Below are 24,929 nucleotides of genomic sequence, written 5' to 3'. Positions count from 1 at the left end.
TGAACCAACGCGCTAATCAACTGACCTAACGCGACGTACATGAAATTTTTTCAGTTTTTCAACTGTTCAAAGTAAATCAGGTCATGACGTCATCTGACGCATGCGTAGAACCGCTCGTCGTCACGAGAAGACCGTTTTTGTTGACCCCTGCACCCTGTTATGAATTGTCGATTTCGGCGTAAAAAAATGAACCTGTTTGGCCAATTTTTCGATATTTTTCGAGCAAAGGATGGGGCTTCGATATGATACCAAGTTTGTGAATTTTCGTCGTGTCTGTCGAAAGTTTTTAGCAGACACACAAACATACACACATACATACATTTTCGCTTTTATATATATAGAATACATGTTTATAAAAATATAAAGATAGATTCCTTTTGAACTTTATATAATAAATGTTTATAAAAATATAAAGATAGTTTCCTTTCGAAATTTATATAATAAATGTTTATAAAAATATAAAGATAGTTTCCTTTCAAAATTTATATAATAAATGTTTATAAAATTATAAAGATAGTTTCCTTTTGAAATTTATATAATAAATACATGTTTATAAAAATATAAAGATAGTTTCCTTTTGAAATTTATATAATAAATGCATGTTTATAAAAATATAAAGATAGTTTCCTTTTGAAATTTCTATAATAAATACATGTTTATAAAAATATAAAGATAGTTTCCTTTTGAAATTTATATAATAAATGTTTATAAAAATATAAAGATAGTTTCCTTTTGAAATTTATATAATAAATGTTTATAAAATTATAAAGATAGTTTCCTTTTGAAATTTATATAATAAATGCATGTTTATAAAATTATAAAGATAGTTTCCTTTCGAAATTTATATAATAAATGCATGTTTATAAAATTATAAAGATAGTTTCCTTTTGAAATTTATATAATAAATGCATGTTTATAAAATTATAAAGATAGTTTCCTTTTGAAATTTATATAATAAATGCATGTTTATAAAATTATAAAGATAGTTTCCTTTTGAAATTTATATAATAAATACATGTTTATAAAAATATAGAGATAGTTTCATTTTGAAATTTCTATAATAAATACATGTTTATAAAATATAAAGATAGTTTCCTTTTGAAATTTATATAATAAATGCATGTTTATAAAATTATAAAGATAGTTTCCTTTTGAAATTTATATAATAAACTAGCAGGGCTACCCGGCGTTGCTCGGGACCGTATAAACAATGAAAAAACAAAAGCAAATATTGAACATATGTTTTATTCTTAGGGGAGAGGAATCTTTCATCTCAAGTTTTAGCGTTACAAACAAACATTTGTCTTTTATATATATATAGATAATGACAGGTTTTTTGGGGGCCCCCCTCGAAGATAACTTATCAGTTGACCAACTTCTAGTGGTCCGTTTGACGTGAAATTTCGATATTTGTCATCCGGGTGATGGGGCTTCGATATGATACCAAATTTGTCAAGTTTGGTTCCGTCTTTCAAAAGTTTTAGCGTTACAAACAAACATACATACACACAGACGTTTGGCTTTTATATATATAGACTAGCAGGGCTACCCGGCGTTGCTCGGGACCGTATAAACAATGAAAAAACAAAAGCAGATATTGAACATATGTTTTATTCTTAGGGGAGACGAATCTTTCATCTCTATGTATTATTTGTTTTATCTACCCCCGGACTGGTATTGTTCATGTTTTATCCCTAGCATAGGTAATTTACAGCATGTATATGAAATTGTTTTACCTTAGGGAGAAGAGAACAGGTAATATACAACATAATGTGTCTATATTACATCCCTGGCAACGCCTAGAAACCAGCTAGAACATGTATTTCAGTCAATCTTTATTACATCCTGGGCTATGCCGGGAAACCAGCTAATCTCTATTTAGTGACTTGACCACCAAAATACCTCCCTAAGTGTGTCCTTTCTTTTGAACTTATTAGATATAGGTATCTAGAAATGTGTGTGAAATTTTGTTGAATGCATTGTTCACTATGATTTTCTTATTGTTCTACACAATATCAACTGTAGCGAAATAAAACAGTAAACTTAGTGTAGTGTTAGAATAAAGAGCAAAGGAAAAAATTAGAATCATATTCTGTAATTGCAAATCTAAATTTGCTAGCGTGTACCAGTATTTGCCAGGTTGTGGAAATTTGGAATTTATAACGTATGTAGTGGCCTTTTCCTAGATACCTATTGCTAAAAATTATACTTTCATTTTGTTAGAAAAATCTCTCTTCGGATGCCCTGCATCATCCAAAATAAAAACAAATATTTTTATAATTGTTTCAGTACATTGCTACACATTGTGAAATTTGTTGACGTTTGTAAAAAAAAATCATGAATGTGCTTATATTCCAAAAAAGAAAATATCAGTGCACAGTATTGAAAGTGTTTGAGATTCAAAAGTCTGTAACATTTCTACTAACTTCATAAGATGTCATGTGAGAAACTTAATTGAATATCAAGACATTATCTGAAGCGTTTTTATTTTGGTGTAACGTATGTGTTTACAGTGAACCGTAACTTTTAATAAACAGCTTGGTATGCAATGACATAGGCTAAGAATCTTAGACAAAATATATATAAATTGGAAAAATGTGTGAACAAATGAAAAAAAAATGATCCGCTCCACTTGATGACATCAAGCACAGTAATATTTTAGTGAAGAAAATATGAAATTGATGTTCAGTGATTAGTTTGGATGAATGAGAAAATGTAATTGTTTGATGCATAAAAAATAACTCATTTGCTGTATTTGATATTAAGCAGCAAAATATAGTGATTTGAATATTAAGGAAAACATCAAATCAGATTATATAAAAAAAAAGATGAAATTAGAAAATATATATATTCTGTTTATGAGTTTTGCCAATCAAAATTTTGTGGCAGAAATTGGGTGATTACCATGCAATTTTATTTTGATAAAATTCTTAAATTATTTCAATGTTTATTATAATTTCTTATTAGTGACTTGTTATCATCAAAATCCGCCCCAAAGAGTGTCCTTTCTTTTATTAGGTATCAGAATAGGTATCCAGATTTCTACTTCTATACAAATGTGATATTTCGGATCTGTAGATAAACAATTTGTTGCATATATAAGCTGAGAATTGTTCTCTCTCATTCTCTCTCTCACACACCCACACATTCTCACTTTTATAGATATAATAGATAAATTATGCTAGATATATTTCCATGTGTCTGAATAATCTATATACAAATTTTCAAATCTGTAGATAAAAAATTTGTTGAGTATATAGGTTGAGAATTGTTCTCTCTCTCTCTCTCTCCTCTCACGCATGCTCACTTTTATAGATATAATAGATAGATTATGCTAGATATATTTCCATATGTCTGAATACACTATATAAAAATTTTCTAATCTGTAGATAAAAATTTGTTGAATATAAAGGGTGAGAATTGTTCTTACTCTCTCTCTCTCACACACAGACATATTCTCACTTTTATAGACATAATAGATAGATTATGCTAGATATATTTCCATATGTCTGAATACCCTATATACAAATTATCTAATCTGTAGATAAAAAATTTGTTGATTATATAGGTTGAGAATTGCTCTCTCTCTCACAGACACACACATTTTCACTTTTGTAGATATAATAGATAGATTATGCTAGATATATTTCCATATGTATGAATACCCTTTATAACAAATTTAAAATCTGTAGATAAAAAATTTGTTGAATATATAGGTTAAGAATTGTTCTCTCTCTCTCTCTCTACCTCACACACACCCACACACACAAACATTCTGACTTTTATAGATATAATAGATAGATTATGCTAGATATATTCCATATGTCTGAATACCCTATATACAAATTTTCTAATCTGTAGATAAAAAATTTGTTGAATATTTTCAACCCTTATCCTCGAGTGGCGTCTGGGCCTTGATAAGTAGTAATGCGTATTTAGCAAAATATAAATATATATATATATAACAAATTTACTGAATTTCCATTACTAACGATTACTGTATTGTCCAATTGACTACTGCGCTTTTCAACCCTTATCCTCGAGTGGCCTCTGGGCCTTGAGAAGTAGTAATTACTAACGATTACTATATTGACCAATGGACTACTGCACTTTTTAACCCTTATCCTCGGGTGGCCTCTGGGCCTTATTGTCCAATTGACTACTGTGGACTTTTTAACTCTTATGCTCGAGTGGCCTCTGGGCCTTGATAAGTGGAAATGACCAAGTAACAAAAAATAGGTATATAACAAATTTACTGAATTTCCATTACTAACGATTACTATATTGTCCAATTGACTACTGTGCACTTTTCAATCCTTATCCTCGAGTGGCCTCTGGGCCTTGATAAATGGTAATGCGTATGTAACAAAATATACATATATATAACAAATTTACTGAATTTCCATTACTAACGATTACTATATTGTCCAATTGACTACTGCACTTTTAAACGCTTATCCTCGAGTGGCCTCTGGGCCTTGATAAGTGGTAATACCATCGAGTGGCCTCTGGGCCTTAATAAGTGGTTGTGCCTAAGTAACAAAAAATAGGTATATTACAAATATCCCGCATTTCCATTACAACCGACTACTACGGTGCACTTTTCAATCCTTATCCTCGAGTGGCCTGTGGGCTTTGATAAGTGGTAATGCGTATTTAACAAAATATTAATATATATATAACAAATTTACTGAATTTCCATTACTAACAATTACTATATTTTGTCCAATTGACTACTGCACTTTTCAACACTTATCCTCTAGTGGCCTCTGGGCCTTGATAAGTGGTAATGCCTATCTAAACAAAATATAAATATATATATAACAAATTTCCCGACTTTCCATTACTAACGATTACTATGTTGTCCAATTAACTACTGCCATTTTCAACCCTTATCCTCGGGTGGCCTCTGGGCCTTATTGTCCAATTGACTACTGTGCACATTTAACTCTTATCCTCGAGATGTATCTGGGCCTTGATAAGTGGAAATGCCTAAGTAACAAAAAAATAGATATATAACAAATTTCCCAAATTTGACTACTGTGCACTTTTCAACTCTTATCCTCGAGTGGCCTCTGGGCCTTGATAAGTGGTCATATATATTTTTTACAAAATAAAAAAAAAGGTTGGAGTCGCTGAATAACTCATCCTCCCGTTAAAGCGGTTCCATCCTCTTTCCCCAATTTGACTACTGTGCACTTTTCAACTCTCGTCCTCGAGTGGACTATGGGCCTTGATAAGTGGTAATACATATTTTATGAAAAATATATATATATATATATATATATATATAACAAAATAGGTTGGAGTTGCTGAATAACTCATCCTCCTGTTAAAGCGGTTCCATCCTCTTTCCCAAATTTGACTACTGTGGACTTTTTAACTCTCATCCTCGAGTGGCCTATGGGCCTTGATAAGTGGTAATACATATTTTTTTATAAATATATATATATATATACCAAAACAGGTGTGAGTCGCTGAATAATTCATCCTTCTATTAAAGCGATTAAATCCTCTTTCCCAAATTTGACTACTGTGCACTTTTAAACTCTCATCCTCGTGTGGCCTATGGGCCTTGATAAGTGGTAATATATAGTTTGTACAAAATATATATATATATATATATATATATATATAACAAAATAGGTTGGAGTCGCTGAATCACTCATCCTCCCGTTAAAGCGGTTCCATCCTCTTTCCCGAATTTGACTAATGTGCACTTTTCAACTCTTATCCTCGAGTAGCCTATGGGCCTTGATAAGTGGTAATATATTTTTGTTATAAATATATATATATATATATATATATATATATATAAATAAAAAATAGGTTGGAGTCGCTGAATAACTCATCCTCCCGTTAAAGCGGTTCCATCCTCTTTCCCGAATTTTACTACTATGCACTTTTCAACTCTCATCCTCGAGTGGCCTATTGTCCTTGATAAGTGGTAATATATATTTTTTAATAAAAGTATATATATATATATATATTAAAAAAAATAGGTTGGAGTTGCTGAATAACTCATCCTCCCGTTAAAGCGGTTCCATCCTCTTTACCGTATTTTTTATACAGTGCACTATTCAACTCTCATCCTCGAGTGGCCTATTGTCCTTGATAAGTGGTAATATATATTTTTTAATAAATATAGATATAAATATATATATAAAAAAACAGGTTGGAGTCGCTGAATAACTCATCCTCCCGTGAAAGCGGTTCCATCCTCTTTCCCGAATTTGACTACTGTGCACTTTTCAACTCTAATCCTCGAGTGTCCTATGGGCCTTGATAAGTAGTAATATATATTTTTTACAAAAATATATACATACATATATATAACAAAATAGGTTGGAGTCACTGAATAATTCATCCTCCTCTTAAAGCGGTTCCATCATCTTTGCCGAATTTGACTACTGTGCACTTTTAAACTCTCATCCTCGTGTGGCCTATGGGCCTTGATAAGTGGTAATATATATTTAAAAATAAATATAGATATAAATATATATATACCAAAATAGGTTGGAGTCGCTGAATAACTCATCCTCCCGTTAAAGCGGTTCCATCCTCTTTCCCAGATTTGACTGCTGTGCACTTTTCAACTCTTATCCTCGAGTGGCCTCTGGGCCTTGATAAGTGGTCATATATATTTTTTACAAAATAAAAAAAAAGGTTGGAGTCGCTGAATAACTCATCCTCCCGTTAAAGCGGTTCCATCCTCTTTCCCCAATTTGACTACTGTGCACTTTTCAACTCTCGTCCTCGAGTGGACTATGGGCCTTGATAAGTGGTAATACATATTTTATGAAAAATATATATATATATATATATATATATATAACAAAATAGGTTGGAGTTGCTGAATAACTCATCCTCCTGTTAAAGCGGTTCCATCCTCTTTCCCAAATTTGACTACTGTGGACTTTTTAACTCTCATCCTCGAGTGGCCTATGGGCCTTGATAAGTGGTAATACATATTTTTTTATAAATATATATATATATATACCAAAACAGGTGTGAGTCGCTGAATAATTCATCCTTCTATTAAAGCGATTAAATCCTCTTTCCCAAATTTGACTACTGTGCACTTTTAAACTCTCATCCTCGTGTGGCCTATGGGCCTTGATAAGTGGTAATATATAGTTTGTACAAAATATATATATATATATATATATATATATATATATAACAAAATAGGTTGGAGTCGCTGAATCACTCATCCTCCCGTTAAAGCGGTTCCATCCTCTTTCCCGAATTTGACTAATGTGCACTTTTCAACTCTTATCCTCGAGTAGCCTATGGGCCTTGATAAGTGGTAATATATTTTTGTTATAAATATATATATATATATATATATATATATATATATAAATAAAAAATAGGTTGGAGTCGCTGAATAACTCATCCTCCCGTTAAAGCGGTTCCATCCTCTTTCCCGAATTTTACTACTATGCACTTTTCAACTCTCATCCTCGAGTGGCCTATTGTCCTTGATAAGTGGTAATATATATTTTTTAATAAAAGTATATATATATATATATATTAAAAAAAATAGGTTGGAGTTGCTGAATAACTCATCCTCCCGTTAAAGCGGTTCCATCCTCTTTACCGTATTTTTTATACAGTGCACTATTCAACTCTCATCCTCGAGTGGCCTATTGTCCTTGATAAGTGGTAATATATATTTTTTAATAAATATAGATATAAATATATATATAAAAAAACAGGTTGGAGTCGCTGAATAACTCATCCTCCCGTGAAAGCGGTTCCATCCTCTTTCCCGAATTTGACTACTGTGCACTTTTCAACTCTAATCCTCGAGTGTCCTATGGGCCTTGATAAGTAGTAATATATATTTTTTACAAAAATATATACATACATATATATAACAAAATAGGTTGGAGTCACTGAATAATTCATCCTCCTCTTAAAGCGGTTCCATCATCTTTGCCGAATTTGACTACTGTGCACTTTTAAACTCTCATCCTCGTGTGGCCTATGGGCCTTGATAAGTGGTAATATATATTTAAAAATAAATATAGATATAAATATATATATACCAAAATAGGTTGGAGTCGCTGAATAACTCATCCTCCCGTTAAAGCGGTTCCATCCTCTTTCCCAGATTTGACTGCTGTGCACTTTTCAACTCTAATCCTCGAGTGTCCTATGGGCCTTGATAAGTAGTAATATATATTTTTTACAAAAATATATACATACATATATGTAACAAAATAGGTTGGAGTCACTGAATAATTCATCCTCCTCTTAAAGCGGTTCCGTCATCTTTGCCGAATTTGACTACTGTGCACTTTTAAACTTTCATCCTCGAGTGGCCTATAGGCCTTGATAAGTGGTAATAGTTTGTACAATAGTTTGTACAATATATATATCTATATATATATATTACAAAATAGGTAAGAGAGAGAGAAGAGGGTGAGAGAGAGAGAAGAGAAAGAGGTAGAGAGAGAAGAGGGTGAGAGAGAGCAGAGAAGAGGGTGAGAGAGAGCAGAGAAAGAGGGTGAGAGAGAAAGAGGGTGAGAGAAGTGAAAGAGGTAGAGAGAGAAGAGGGTAAGAGAGAAAGAGGGTGAGAGAGAGAAGAGGGTGAGAGAGAGAGGTAGTGAGAGAGAGAGATAAGAGAAAGAGGTAGAGAGAGAGAGAAGAGGGTAAGACAGAGAGAGAGAGGGGTAGTGAGAGAGAGAGATAAGAGAAAGAGGTAGAGAGAGAGAGAGAAGAGGGTGAGGGAGAAAGAAGAGGGTGAGAGAGAGAGAGAAGAGGGTGAGGGAGAAAGAAGAGGGTGAGAGAGAGCAGAGGGAGAGAGAGAGAAGAGAAATAGGTAGAGAGAGAGAGATGAAGGTGAGAGAGAGCAGGGAAAGAGGGTGATAGAGAAGAGAAAGAGGTAGAGAGAGAGAGAGAAGCGGGTGAGAGAGAGCAGAAAAAGAGGGTGAGAGAGAGAGAAAGAGGGTCAGAGAGAGAGAGAAGAGAAGAGAAAAAGGTGTACACAGAGAGTGAGAGAGAGAAGAGGGTAAGAGAGAGAGAGAGAAGAGGTTGAGAGAGAGAGAGAGATAAGAGAAAGAGGTAGAGAGAGAGAAGCGGGTGAGAGAGAGAAGAGGGTGCGAGAGAGAAGAGAAAGAGGTAGAGAGAGAGAAGCGGGTGAGAGAGAGAGAAGAGGGTGCGAGAGAGAAGAGAAAAAGGTAGAGAGAGAGAAGAGGGTGAGAGAGAGAGAAAGAGGATGAGAGAGAGAAGAGAAAGAGAGAGAGAGAAGAGGGTGATAGAGAAAGAGAGTGAGAGAGAGAAGAGAAAGAGAGAGAGAGAGAGAGAAAGAGGGTGAGAGAAGAGGGTAAATGTGCATCTTTTTTTATAGTAGGTAATGCTTGGGAGACTGTGCACATTGCCTCCTCCCCCCTCCCCCCTATAAACGCGGTTCCATTCATAAGAAAACAAACTCGTATAAAAGTAATTTTCGTGTATTTAAGCGGCCTTATACTGATAGCCACCCCTCCCCCTTCCAGTTTAACAGAGTTAGGAGGTAAAAACAAAATGGCTAAAGCCTTGTTTACATGGTAAACTATAGCAAAGAGCATAGTCATCTTTCTTCGCCGGTAAAAAACTTCAAGCAAAAATAAAAACATTTTCCCTACGTCAATTTTTATGTAATTTTGGGATTCTTCTTTTTGAAGTGCGATAAATCCGTTGGTAATAACGGTTCGACTCTTAAACTAATATTTAACTGTGTTATAGTATCAATGATACTCCTCGCAGGCAGCTTTAATGTACGTCAGAGGCTCAGCGTAGCCGACATTTTACTGAGCTGACGTCACGTCACGTGACAGCTAATGAATAATGTTAAAATGACAGGTTTTTTGGGGGGCCCCCCTGGGAGAAAAATGATCAGTTAACCCCCTTCTAGTTGTCCGTTTGACGTGAAATTTCGATATTTGTCATCCGGGTGATCAAGGTGCAATATGCTACCTAATTTGTCAACTTTGGTTGTGTCTGTCAAAAGTTTTAGCGTTACAAACAAACATACATACATACATACATACACACCGATTTTTGCCTTTTATATATATAGAAGAAGAAGAAGATGCATGTTTATAAAATTATAAAGATAGTTTCCTTTTGAAATTTATATAATAAATGCATGTTTATAAAATTATAAAGATAGTTTCCTTTTGAAATTTATATAATAAATGCATGTTTATAAAATTATAAAGATAGTTTCCTTTTGAAATTTATATAATAAATGCATGTTTATAAAATTATAAAGATAGTTTCCTTTTGAAATTTCTATAATAAATGCATGTTTATAAAAATATAAAGATAGTTTCCTTTCGAAATTTATATAATAAATACATGTTTATAAAATTATAAAGATAGTTTCCTTTTGAAATTTATATAATAAATACATGTTTATAAAATTATAAAGATAGTTTCCTTTTGAAATTTATATAATAAATGCATGTTTATAAAATTATAAAGATAGTTTCCTTTTGAAATTTATATAATAAATACATGTTTATAAAAATATAGAGATAGTTTCATTTTGAAATTTATATAATAAATGCATGTTTATAAAATTATAAAGATAGTTTCCTTTTGAAATTTATATAATAAATGCATGTTTATAAAATTATAAAGATAGTTTCCTTTTGAAATTTATATAATAAATGCATGTTTATAAAATTATAAAGATAGTTTCCTTTTGAAATTTATATAATAAATGCATGTTTATAAAATTATAAAGATAGTTTCCTTTTGAAATTTATATAATAAATGCATGTTTATAAAATTATAAAGATAGTTTCCTTTTGAAATTTCTATAATAAATGCATGTTTATAAAATTATAAAGATAGTTTCCTTTTGAAATTTATATAATAAATGCATGTTTATAAAATTATAAAGATAGTTTCCTTTTGAAATTTATATAATAAATACATGTTTATAAAATTATAAAGATAGTTTCCTTTTGAAATTTATATAATAAATGCATGTTTATAAAATTATAAAGATAGTTTCCTTTTGAAATTTATATAATAAATACATGTTTATAAAATTATAAAGATAGTTTCCTTTTGAAATTTATATAATAAATGCATGTTTATAAAATTATAAAGATAGTTTCCTTTTGAAATTTATATAATAAATGCATGTTTATAAAAAGAAAAAAAGGAAGATATGAAAACGTAATAAAAACAGGGTACATGTACAGAGAAGATATAGGTGTGAAAGAAAAAAAAAGTGAAGGAATTGAATTGTCTTGTTACTGCTTCCAATGCCACTATGCCAGAAGTTAGGAAGTATGTTAACTGACTATAACTGCTTCTATTACTAATAGAGATTTGGTATCGTTCTGAAGCTGAATGTATGTTATTACTTCTATTAATAATACACAATTCAATTTACTATTTTCTTAGAATGTGCTATCATTCAATGCACAATCTAGTGAAGAGGTAGTGTAGTATCTCTTTTATTATACTACGGTCCTCCTATGCATTACCTCCTTGGGGGAGGGATAAAGTAGTATGTCTTGTTGTCATGACACCATCTTCCCAAATATATTTTTTATCAACTATCATACCAAAGAATTAACTTTTCATCGTCATCAATTTGATATGTTTGAAGATCTGAAAATAAGTTAATGGTTTCTCTATAATTTTCCATGAAATATTTTTTATTTTTTAATTTTTTTGTAGGTGATACCTTTTCATTCCAGAAATGACCGAGACAGTCTCATGAATAAATTGTCAGACAAAATGAATGCACAACCAAAGGTAAGAACGTCTTTATATTGGTTCTAAGCTACACTAGAAGGGAGTGGCATGAAAAGCAGATTAATGGTAATTTTCAAACTAAGAATTTTAATATCATAAATAAAAATGTTATTATTTGATGTCCTTTTCTGTTAACACTTAATTTAAAATGTTTGGTTTATTTTTGAAGTTGTCTACTTTTATATCATTCAACCACGGTAGTGGTTGAATATATGCCTAAGTCCGAAATTGAATGAATCGAGACACATTCAAACCCCCACCACTAATTCCGTTCGCAACCAAATTTAAAACAGGTTATATAGTTGGATAGAACACATCATTAGCTACATTTTGAAAAAAAGATTTCGAAAAAATTGATTCAGTAGAAAAAACGTTACAACAAAATATGTGGGTTCACAAACAGGAGAGTAAGTACATACATAAGTGACTAACGCTTTTTTTTTTTATTTTGCATAACTTTTTTTTGTATATAAATATTTTTTACTGTGATTTTGCCAATATGACATGTTAGCGTAACGGTTAGAGTACCGGGGGTTGGTGGAAAGATTTTAGGTTCAATCGCGTGTATCGTTTTTTTTTTTATAATTAAAAAAACGAACTTTTTTTTAATAACTAATTTTTTTTTAACTCTCCTTATGAAATAGATATGCGGTTTTCTTTTCCTAGATGGTTTAGATTTTCAATGCAGCACAATATGGTTTGGGATCTTACCGTACTATTCTCCAATGCTTTAATAGCTGCCTGACTATCTGAAAGGATAGCTATTTCCTGTTGCTGAACCTCTTTCATGATCAGAACCTCAGATTCAAAAGCCTTAAACATGCGCTATCTCTCCTTCTTCTTCGGTTTTTGTCGTGATGTTTACCGAATGTTAGAGCTGACTTGTCAGACTTAGGTCTGAGATCCTGCTCTTCGGTGAAGGCGGAGGTGGTGTTTGGTACCACATCTAATAGTGCCAGCTCATGACTGGTGTTGTATCCGATGATACCTGTATAGTGCAGACTTCTGCCTGGAAGACCGTCCTCAGTTTACCAAGATAATAAGATTTTTGACAGGTGAGGTGGTTTGAGTATTCTATATAAACACTCGCACCAATCCTATCATTCATTTTAGATCCATCAGTATAGCATTTGATTACGTTGCTTTCCAGCTCTTTTTCGTAATCTCTTGCGCCTGTTCTGTCATAAACCATACATGTGAAATGCTTTTCAAATGATCTGGTTTTAGTCATAAGGTCACCCGGCACATATAAGAGCGGTAGTTCCTTCCTAGCCTCATTACACAAATCCACGTGACTCTTTGTTTTTCCAGTAGTTCCAACAGATCTTGACCACCACAGACCCATGAGATCTATTCTATAGGATCCCCGTATCGCTTCTGCCTTCAGGAATTCTTTAATAGGAGGGATATTCAACAGCATCTCCAATGCTCCAGTAGGTGTGCTCGGATATGCTAAAGAAGTCATTAAACAAGCAAGTCTTTGTACCTTCTGGAGTTTCTTCCTCAAGTACAGTTTCTCTGTTCCGCGGATCCAGGAAACACATGCATACGACAAAATGGGACATACCATAGCAATGTATATCCACCTCATTACATGCGGGTTAACTGCCCAGGTTTTCCCCACAATTTGTTTGCATTGCATAAGGGCTGCAGTCGCCTTGGAGGAAATCTTTTCTATGTGGCTTTTCCTGGTTAGCTTACTGTCCAGGATTACCCCTAACAGCCTTGCCGCCTACGAAAGTTTCAATTTCTGTCCACTCAGAAAAAGGTCACCAAGTTGGCAATTCCTTTTATATGTAAACAAGACCATTTCTGTTTTACGGCTACTGAATTCTAATTCATTTCGATTAGACCATTTATTAGGAATATTTAATGCCATTTTGGCAATGTGTCTGACCAATGATGCTTTTGAACCCGAGACCAGCACTGCGATGTCATCAGCATCAGCCTGGGCATAAATATTCCTATTTATAAACTCCTTTAAAAGAGGATTCAGCATACAGTTCCATAGTAAAGGTGATAAAATCCCACTTTGGAGGTTTCATTTAACTACTTCCCTTTTAACAGTTGCCCTCAATAGTTCTACTTGAACTGTTCTGTGCCTCACCATATACTCAATCCATCGGATGAGTACTGGTGGCACATTGAGTTCTCGTAGCGACTTGAACATACTACTGAAGGGTATGTTGTCAAAAGCTCCAACGATATCTAAAAAGACACCGAGTGCCATCTTCTTTTTTGTTAGTTTACGCTCTATACAGATCACGAATTCATGAACCGCAGTCTCGGTAGAGACCCTGACTCGGAACTACTGTGATTGAATGATAAATATTGCATAAATGTGTGTTTGAGAGTTTGACAATCATTAATAAATATTATAAATTTATATATTAATACAATAGCAATGCCTGGAAAAATCATGGATTATATGGAAAAATGTGCGCATGAAAAGTAATATTCTTAAGATTTTATTAAACCTGGAAAAGTAAAGGACAAGAAATTCAATCTGGAAAAGTAAAGAACAAGATATTCTAGTAAAGTAAAAAATAAGAATTTTTTAGACTTAAAATATTGCAGCTAAAAATAAAATTTGAATATTAATAAATATTTTATTTATTATTTGCATATGTTGTTGTTTATTGTTGAGTTAGAAAGGGTGTCAGTCGCTGGATTGAACTTATTTCCCCCCTATTGCATATATTTATGTAGTGAAAATTGTTTGAATAAAATTAATTCGTTAGTTAGTTAGTAGATGGAATTAATAATTTTATAATTTACATAAAAATTAATAATTTTATTATATCATAATTAGGATCATTTAATTCATTTTTATGTAAATTATAAAATTATTAATTCCATCTACTAACTAACTAACTAATGAATTAATTTTATTCAATTGACATAACAAGGTGTTTCTCTCTGAAGTTGCAACAATGGTGATATGATAGCCAAAGTTTTTGTGTCTTCCTCTTTTGCTTGCAAGATAATGAACATAAGAGAAAAACAATCTTTAACAACCATCTCCTCAATGGATAACGTTCTCCTATAGCCATTTCACATAATGGTAAAAGTGTTTACTAATAGGCCAGGAGACTAGCGTTCAATCCTTGAGTGGTCATATCAAAAAACTTAATTAGTACTTAATTCCTAAACACTCTGCATTATGACGTGAGAATAAAGGATAAATGGAGTGATGCCGAGAAAAGAGTGTCGCTTTCTCTTCTACCTTTGTGCGCTAGCTAATGAATGAGATAAGTCACTCTCAGCTATAGGCAACCACTTTTTTATGGTTCTATGGTGCTAAACATAATCTTTCCATTGCCTACTCTGTGCAGGGATTACACGAAGAGTGTCAAGAATTGCAACCAAATATGATGATCTCGCCTGCCAAAGAAAAAAATCCTTTCTTCATGAGGTTACATTGCACTACTTCTCATGAAACAACTTCCTGTACATAAAGTTCTTGTTCTTCTACCCTTACCTCTAAATAGAATTTTCCATTCTCTGACTCAATTTTAACCTTGTGTGGAAACTTCTGATTTTAACATTATTTTCAAATGAATCATTTACGATATATTTATGAATGTGAGTTGTCTACTGTTTTGTGATTCAATAAACGTGAAAATCTGCTTTTTGAAATTTTTATTTTTTCCCATTTGATTTAATTTTATTTTTCTTTCTCCCCCTCTCTCACTTTCTTTCTTCCTCTCTCTTTTTTTTTTTTTTTTTTTTTTACATAGTCATCACCACATTATCAAGGCCAAGAGGCCACTCAAGGATAAGGGTTAAAGAGTGTACATTAGAAATTGGACAATATAGTAATCATTAGTAATGAAAATTTGGTAAATTTGATAACTTATATGGAACGGCTCATCAAGAACTTATTTACGTTAGACTTAAAGACAACCATATTGTAGTCAGCCGGAAAGCAGGAAAACGGAAGACAATTCCACAGGCGTGCAGTTCTAAGAAAGAAGCTCTGTTCATGGAATCTACGTTTAGGTTTAGGCACAGATAAAGGGTGAGGGGAATTATTGATAGTGTTTACAGCTAGACGAGTGTTTCTTGTGAAAGTTTGGCGAGGGGGGACCATAGATTGAAGCTCAGTCGAACACTTTCCATGAAAATGACGATACATCAGAGACAAACTCGCAACATCTCTTCTGTGAGATAGAGGTTGCAAGGAAGAGAAAAGGACATCTCCTACGAGGCTACGAAGTCTATTTTGAACTCTATCAAGGCAGGCCAAGTCCTTTCTAGCAGCTCCTGCCCAGATGTGGCAACAGTATTCCATCCTTGGACGTACCTGGCTCTTATATAGATAGAGAATAGCATCAGCAGTGAAATATCTACAGGATCGATAGAAAGATCCCACCATTTTTCCAGCGGCCTTGGCAACAGATTTGATGTACGTGTTCCATTTAAGATCAGGAGTAATGGTCAAGCCAAGAAGCTTGTCAAAACTTGAGGCCTCCTGAAGACGAGAGCCATTCATTTCAATTGATGCCAGATGTGGATCAGAATGTTGATGATGAAAAGAGAGAAGCTTGGTTTTAGATGCATTAAAAGTAACCAGCCACTCCTTACCCCATTGTACTACGTGCTCAAGATCAGAGGAGAGAGAATTTGAGAGAACTTGGTCGTTTACTGTCTTAGATGTGCTACCATAAATGGTAGTGTCGTCAGCATAGATGTCTACAAATGATGTAAGGATGTGATTTGGAAGATCATTAATATAGATCAGGAAAAAGAGTTGGGCCCAGGATGGATCCCTGAGGGACACCGGCATTAATACTGTGAGCTTCTGATTTTTGCCCCTCAACTACTACTCTTATGAACCTATCAGAAAGAAATGATTTAATAATTGAGAAGACATTTCCAGCAATACCATAGCTAGAGATCTTATGAAGTAAACCTTTATGCCATACCCTATCAAAGGCCTTAGATATGTCGAGCAATTGCCCTAGAAAGGTTGCCTCTGTCGAGTCTTTGTTACATTTTGTCTTGCTTCACACCCTTTTCCCCTTCTTTTGACAATATTAATTTTACCATACTTCAGATGGTAATCATAAACCACAGCAATCAATAGTTAATGAAAACCTCCGAGATCATTTTCTTATAAACTAAAAATAATTATTCTAGATACAGTAATTTCAGATACAGTTATGAAAAAATAAGTTAAATTAGTTATTTTATCTCTCTCTAATTTAAGAACAAACTAATGCTTCAGATGCAGGATTTCAATTTAATTTGATTTTTATTGCAAGGTTCTAAACAAGGCTTATGGTTGTCTGTCTACTCGACTGGTCACGCTCTTTGCTCTTTTAGAGAGAGATCCAGCCTTTTGGGCTGCCAGCCCAAAAGCTGACTTTTCTATATCGACACCAAAAAGTGAATCTCTATCTGCTAAAACAATTTTTTATGAAAACCCTATTTCTGCTTCCTATCTCTCTGAGATTAGCATTTCCTCCTCTATTCTCTTTGTCTTCTTTCTTTCTTCCAAAATCCTTTTCTTTTTCTCTCTCTCTCTCAAATCTCTTTTCGTCTCTCTCTCTCAAATCTCTTTTCGTCTCTCTCTTCCTCCCTTTCTGTTTTTTCTTTCTTTCTCTTAACAAAGATATATTTTTTTATCAGTTCTTTGGTCGTCTTTTCAGAAATGCATTTATGATTCTTTTGCTTTTGAAGTGACAAGCTTTTGTTTTTAAATTTTTTCCTGATCGTGATTTGGGCTTTCAGTTGTCACTCCAAATTTACCTTTCAGTTATCTTCAGAAACAAAGACATTCTATCGTATCTCTACACATATGGAACTTTTTGACAGTGTCAAATACTGACTCATCATGATTGCTAGCAAGCAACTTTGAGTGGCTCAGGATATGGAATAGTGTTACACCATAATAGTATTGTTTTTTTGTCAATAATAATAATAATAATAATTAAAATAATAATAAGAGTTGATATGCTGTAAAATGAGCAAAACTAACCATGCACTGAACAACTGTAATTCACAATTATTTTGTATTTTCTCTTCTGTTTAACTCTACTGTTCGTTTTTCCATTTCAAAGTTTCTTTCTTTCTTTCAGAGTGTCATTTTAAATGAAACTGATGTTCTCCCTGAGCATCTTTATGCTGGTTTCTCCGAAGACATTTGGTTTCGTGTGATTCCAAAGGAAATCCAAGATACCGGTGATGTAAGACTATTTTTCTCTCTCTGTGCATCCCCCACCCCACTCAAGAAGTTTGTTTAATAGAAACCATGAATGTAAGGTACAATATTTATGAAAATGGGAAGCACTCTGGAGAAACTACCTCATGCCACATGCGTTCATGCAAGACCTTATTAAGACTGCAGTTCGCAAAGTATAGAATGCTTCAAAAGATATTTTTAAAAAACCAAATCACCCCATATGAACAAGAGAAAGCAAAAACAAATCTAAATTGTTTCGTTTCTAACAGTCGAGCCTAAAAGATATCCCCCCCACCCCCACCCCAAGTTACGTTCCATGTTTTATCAAATATAAAAATCCATCATCAAATTCGTTTTTGCAAGCTTGCATATTTGGACAGCTTTGAGAAATTTCCAAGCTAACCTATTCCTGCCTAAGTCTTTATTTATCCCTCTTTTTCTCAAATAATTCTTTATCACGTTCATCTTTTCCTTGGCTTTACCATACCAGCTGATCCTGCCGCCTCAACTGTTCTACATCTATTAACCCTAAATCACTCATCCATTCTTTCAATGTGAGTCCAGCAACAGTCTCTCAATTCTGTTCACACCTTTATATTGTCCAAATTTAATCTTTCTCTAAGATCATAAGATCTAACCCTTTCTTTATAACTCTCATTAAACATCTATTGTATCATTCTCATATGATTTGTTTCTGTGCAACACATATTCCCAACTCACTAGCAACTTTTCACTTATATACATTAACACACATGTGATTATTCAACACAATTAGTGTTCCCATCAAAAAAGTTACTTTTTGGTGTTTTGAGCACATTCTCATCATCCTTGTCACATCCCATGATTTAATTTAAATATCAATAACTTTTTAAGATTCTTAACTAAATGTACCCCTAGCCTGTCTAACAATGATGTCTAGTGAGTGAAGTTACAAAATTAGGCCATTCTGGGTCCTGGTTTGTCACTCTGGCAAAGGCCTTGATTGTCAAAAGGTTCTATCTGACAAATCACCATTTTTCCCTACGTTGCAAAAAGATCAGGATAGATCGTTCAGCATTAGTCACCAAAGTCTCTATCATTGGGGAGCAAGCCAAACGCAGAAAGAATCGCACTCCAATGACTGATCTTTTTGGATGAAGTAACAATAACTATTCATTGAAAAATTATACACTGATTCTTCACAAAGTTTAACTTAGGCTCTTAATATTCGTGCACTCTTGGGTAAAATTTGGGCAATTTTTGAGTTTAGTGATTTCAAGCCTAAATCTAGAGATTAGTCTCAATGTCGTGGAGTCTGGTGGCCGAGCAGAGTCTAAGAAATTTTCAAGTTTAGTCATTACAACCCTAGGTTCAAGGGTTAATCTCTCAACAGCATGGAGTTCAGCAGTTGAGCAGAGTTGATTCATTCAAACTCCTGATGCAACAGCTTATATTGAGAACCAGAGAAATATAACACTGTCCCCCTTCCCAATAGAATTCAACTCCTAACTCTCGATAATACATTATGGATAATATTCTCCAATTCCCAGTACAAATCACAATTCTGCAAAACCATGAGTCACCAACAAGTCTTTAAGTCCAACAGTTTCTTCTTAATCTATTTTTCTTCTCTCCTTGCTACCATGGATGAGAGATACCTCCCTCTCCCTCTTTATTTGGATAGTCTCTGAAATCACAATTCATCTTTTTGATTTCCTTATAAAATGTTCAACCATAGAAAAATGGGTTATTGGTAAGATCAAGGTAATTCAATTATTATCGCTGTAGATGTGTGTGGCCCTTTAAGCGACGTTGAGCCTGAGTTTTTTTTTGTTTTTTTTTAATTCTGTTTTATTGTTTACACAAATTAGTGACCATTTTGGAATACCAGGAGCTGTATATGCTCTCTGCTTATACCTGCATTGTTTCAGGTTGTTCTGGACTTCTCCCTGCCACTGGAATCAGTGTTGATTCAAGAGAGGTGTGGTTTAGGATTGTGCAACCCTTGCTTCACAATTACATGTGCAGCTACCTTTACAGAAGTTATCCATTTTGTCTCAAATCAGAATGTGATAAGAATGTGTGTGACCCTTCCAGTTTTTGATAAATAACTCAACATTTGACGTAATTCAAAAAACTCAGCGGCGTTAATGGCCGTAATAAGTCTGGTTTTTGCCTATATTGGTATTTGAATAACATGTTGATTATTCCTCTGACCGATATCAGTAAAGTGTTCTTTGTCTGGACACTATTCTCTTGCAAGCCTATCCTTAAAAAGAAAGATGTTTATTTCACAAATCCATGGAAAAGTTAATTAATAATCACATCAATTCAGTTTTATTGCCCAGAAAATAAATCAAAGGTTTTCTTTCAGAAAAGCTAGAATATTTCTAATCAATTTTTTTTTTTTTTACATCTTCTACAAGTATTCAACATGCTTTGAACTTTTTTTGTTTTTGTGACTTTTTCTTTTTGTTTTCCACTGTCCGAATTTCAACGTTTGTCTCTGTGGCGTATCAACCCTTTTTAATCCATCAACATTGTAACAAAAACATTTTCTTTTAATTGATCAATTATGTTAATTATTTTTATCATTATTGAAAAAAAAAAACATTAATTAAATGCAAAAAAAAACTAATAAAGAACTTTTAAACAAAATATTTTATAGATGAAAATATTTTCACTTTGCTTAATATTTTAATAGTTACAGAAATTTTTAATGTGCTCATTTTTTAAAATAAATTCTTTAGAAAAGAGGCTTGCCTTTTTTCTGTTGTTCTTGGCCTTTGGGCCAGGATCAAAGTATAGTATCTGTTCTTCAGATGCTGCACTTAAGATAATTTGTACCAGTCAATGGAGGAGAAACCCTCTATACTGGGACAATTATTATTTTTAGTAACCAGAGTGCCCCCTTTTTGCCTACTTTTAGGGAAGCTGGTTTTTACCCCACATTAAAAACAGCCTTGTGCCTAATTTGCTTTGGTGGGGAAGCAAATAAATTAAAGATTTTAAAATCCACATTTTAACATTTTTTTTGAAATAGTTTTATTGCTTACACAAAACAATTTTATTTAATAAAAATTAAAACATAAGCATGTATATTGAAAAAAAAAAAACCCAAAACACTTTGCATAAACTTAAAAACTATCATGCTATATCTACTGCACTGAAATAAACCAGTCAAGTTTCTAATTGTCTTTTATTGAGGTTTATAAAAGTTTAGAAAAATTAGGGAATAAAATTTTTGTTCACTTTAAAGTTAAATCAAGAAAAAATGTTATTTCGTTTAAAATATTTCTCTTTTATAGATAACTATTTTATATTTGTTATAATCGTTATAATCTGCCGACAAATGTTTTATTGATAATTTCCTTTTGTTTCAGGTGTTGGTTTTGTATCCTGACTATGGCCATTTCAATTTGATAAAAATCGATGACATCAGACCTCTGCCCTTGGAATTCTGGAAACTTCCTTACCTTGCCCTCAGGTGCAAACTCCATGGTGAGAGCATCTTATTTTTTACTAAGCCTTATCACAAACCAGTTGCAAACTACTCACTCACAAACTATACACATGCAAAAGAAATTGATCTGCAATTTATATATATATATATATATATATACACACACACACACACACACGAAGGGCATGCAATAAGTAATGCCCCTGACCCACTTCCCATAGCAGTAGAGCAACAAAACTTGGCACAGTTATTAGTCTTTCTCTACATAGGAACCACCCAGAGTTATGCATTTCTCCCATCGTTTGATGCAGCTCTGGGGACCGTTTTTGTAGACCACCCCAAGTTGGTCCTCAAACCACGATGTGATTTCAGAAATCAAGGCTGCATCATCTGGGAAACGCTTTCCTTTCAAAAACAACTTCATAGCTGGGAAGAGGTAAAAGTCAGAGGGTGCAAGGTCAGGAGAATAGGGAGTATGGGGAAGGATTCATAACCACACGACCGTGCTTCTGATATAGCGACATGCGAGTTGTGGATCGGAGCGTTGTCCTGCAGGAGGAGGGTACCTTTGCTGATTTTGCCCCGCCTCTTGATTTTGATAGCTTCCCTTTATTTCCTCAAAAGTGAAGCATAATAAGCTCCTGTAATTGTGGTACCCTTTGCCAGTAAATCCGTCATCACTACTCCGTACTGGTCCCAGAAGACTGTGAGCATGATCTTGCCAGCGGAGGGCTGCACCCTTGCCTTCTTTGGAGATGGTAAGTCCAAGGGCTTTCACTGCATTGACTGGGCTTTGGTCTCTGATCATAGTGATGGACCCAGGTTTCATCCTGTGTAATCAGTCTTTTGAAAAACTTTGACTCATCTTCTTGGCACATCTCCAAATTCATCCTCGAGTACTCGACGCGTTCTCGCTTCTGGAATGGTGTGAGCAACCTGGGAATCCATCTGGCAGACACCTTATGCAAATGGTCATGAATGATAGTTTCCACAGACCCTGTACTAATCTTGACATCTTGGGCTGTTTGGCAAATAGTAATGCACCTTCCAAAATGGCAGTCTCAACTTGACGAACAGATGCCTCATCAATGGCAGAAGTGGGGGGGGGCAGATCTGAGAGCTGTTTCCACAGACTTCTGGCCATGTTTGAATTCACAATGCCAGCGTTTTACAAGGTCATATGATGGGACATTATCACCATAAGTTTCTTTCATTTCATCAAAAGTCTCCTGTGGTGAGCATCCTTTCAAATACAAAAACCGAATCACTGCTCAACATTCAACAGGCTCCATTTCACACCTGACTCAGTTCAAACACCTGTAAAACAGAAACCACAATTAGTTCAGAGCTATAATTTGCCACATAACCCGTAAAGATATAAATCATTGCACACGCAAAATTTCAGCTAGATCAGACAACTGGAAGTGGGTCAGGGGCATTACTTATTGCACGCCCCTCGTACTAGCAGGATCTGTTTCCCCGCTGTTGCTCCCTGTAATATAGAAGAATGCTAAATAACACAGAAATATGAAGTATTCTGTTTTATGAAGAGGTCAGTAGGAAACTTCATTGCTCACAATATAATTGGTAATGTCATAATTTTGTATGTACTTTATAAAGTTGTTTATAGGTATTCTTTATTTATGGATAGATCAATGTAAGTCTCATGTAATAATTATAAAAAAATAGGAAATGTTTTCTCAAATTTTTATGCTTTAAACTGAACATTTTCAGAAGAATGGATTCAAAATCATTTTAATATTTGAAAAAAAAAAAATTTTAGAATGTTTTTTCGCTACAATTCAACAGATTAATATATATATTAATGAGGTTTTTTTTTTTTAAAACAACATTATATTTATTTGAATTCTTATATATGAATTCATAGTAAAAATAGGCCCTGTCGGTGCGGCATTAGAATACACCGACTGCCCCCCTGCAGAGGGTAAAAGTCCCTCAATGGGGATACCTGTTGGCCGTGGGTAGCAACCCATGACACTTTGGATGGAATTCTGGTGATTTAAGGTCTTGGAGGACAAGTTACAAGCCTCTTCTTCCCAACACATTACTTTGGCCCTTACCTCGGTTAGACGGGCGGTCGGAGGGGCCCGATCCGATCAATCGGCTGGTCAGGTCAAGCCCTACATCTACTATCAATGGTTTGGACTAAACTGGGAAGTTTAAAATCAATAAAAGAAATTCTCTCAACCAAAACCATAGAAACCAAGAAAACTTCACCCCAAAGTAGACGTTTGAAAGCGTTGGCCAAGGGTCAATCAGCAGAAAGTATAAAACCAAATCCTGACATGGCTGCAATCACAACTTTTTTCACGCTAGATTTGGGTAGTGAAAACTGGATAACGACAGATGATCAGTATTTCTTACTTGACTGAGTATGCTGCCTGTGTAACCCTGACTCTGTCAAGGCGAATGGGTTTCCCCCTTGACAAGTCCCAATATTGGGTCCCAAGGTGGGTGGGGAACACGGGAAATGAAACTTTTATCCATAATTATGTCAAAACAAAACAAAAAACCCAAATGTGCTTTATCGGCCTAAGAAAGTGAGGAAAACGTAGACTTTCTTAAATACTATGTAATAAAATCACTAGATGAAACACCGATGACAAAATTATCCCCTTTTCTCATCGAAAAAGTGCTAAGCAGGAAAATAAACCCAAAAATGATTAAAAAAAAAACAAGAGATGGTAACCTATTAATTGAAATTGAAGCAATAAACCAAAGCTTAAATTTAAAAAACATGAAAACTTTCCATAATATTAACATTAAAGTCACCCCACACAATAAACTAAATCAATCTAAAGGAGTTATCCGAAGCCGGGAACTATCACTTGCTTCACCAGAAGAAATCCAGAACGAACTAAGCAAACAAGGAGTCATTGACTATAAAAGAATCTACATAAAGAAAATACCAACCCATACTTATATTATCACATTTAACACTCCAAAAATTTCATCTAAAATTAAAATTGGCTACACCATAGAACCAGTTGAAATAAACATCCCAGATCCTCGGAGATGTTTCAACTGTCAAAAATTCGGTCACCATAGAGATGCCTGGAGTGGTCATCCTACGTGTGCTAAATGTGGCTCTACGAACAAGAATGTCGTGAGTCCAAATGTACAAACTGCCAAGGCGAGCATCCTGCCTATTCCAAAAACTGAATGATGGAAAATTGAAGAAGAAATCCTAGCCACAAAGCATAAACGTAATATTTCTTACCTAGAAGCGAAAACAATAGTGTAAGGAGTTATAAAAAACAAAACTTATGCAAAAATTACAGAAAAAACAAATCCCATCAACCAGGCTGATAAATACGACCAACTAATTGAAAAACTGGTACAGCTAGAACCGAATGAACTTAACTTTCAAAAAAACTTAAAAATACAACGCTCTCAAAAACTGGAAAAATTAAAGCAAGAAACCAAAAAAGAACTCAAAGTATTTGTCTCCTCCCAAACCCAAACCTCCCCCCTTAAAGGCCAATTTCTCCAAGAACAAACTTTCTCAAA

General features: G+C 33.9%; 1 protein-coding gene across 49 annotated transcripts in view; it reads left to right on the top strand.

Moving 5' to 3' along the window:
* LOC145295927 (tudor domain-containing protein 7-like) overlaps positions 1-24,929 on the top strand; it is a 336,149-nt gene that overhangs the window by 306,482 nt on the left and 4,738 nt on the right. For all 49 annotated transcript variants that reach the window (XM_080141773.1, XM_080141767.1, XM_080141753.1 and 46 more), the window contains 3 exons: positions 11,692-11,769; positions 17,853-17,960; positions 21,319-21,436. In XM_080141773.1, the coding sequence (XP_079997899.1) occupies positions 11,692-11,769; positions 17,853-17,960; positions 21,319-21,436 (304 nt within the window). The remainder of the gene's footprint in view (positions 1-11,691; positions 11,770-17,852; positions 17,961-21,318; positions 21,437-24,929) is intronic.

The sequence above is a fragment of the Euprymna scolopes genome, chromosome 16, assembly GCF_053919585.1.
Source record: "Euprymna scolopes isolate OS-2025 chromosome 16, ASM5391958v1, whole genome shotgun sequence".
Lineage (NCBI taxonomy): Eukaryota > Metazoa > Mollusca > Cephalopoda > Sepiida > Sepiolidae > Euprymna > Euprymna scolopes.
The sequence above is the reverse complement of the archived record's forward strand: the minus strand, read 5'-3'. Positions and strand labels throughout refer to the sequence as shown.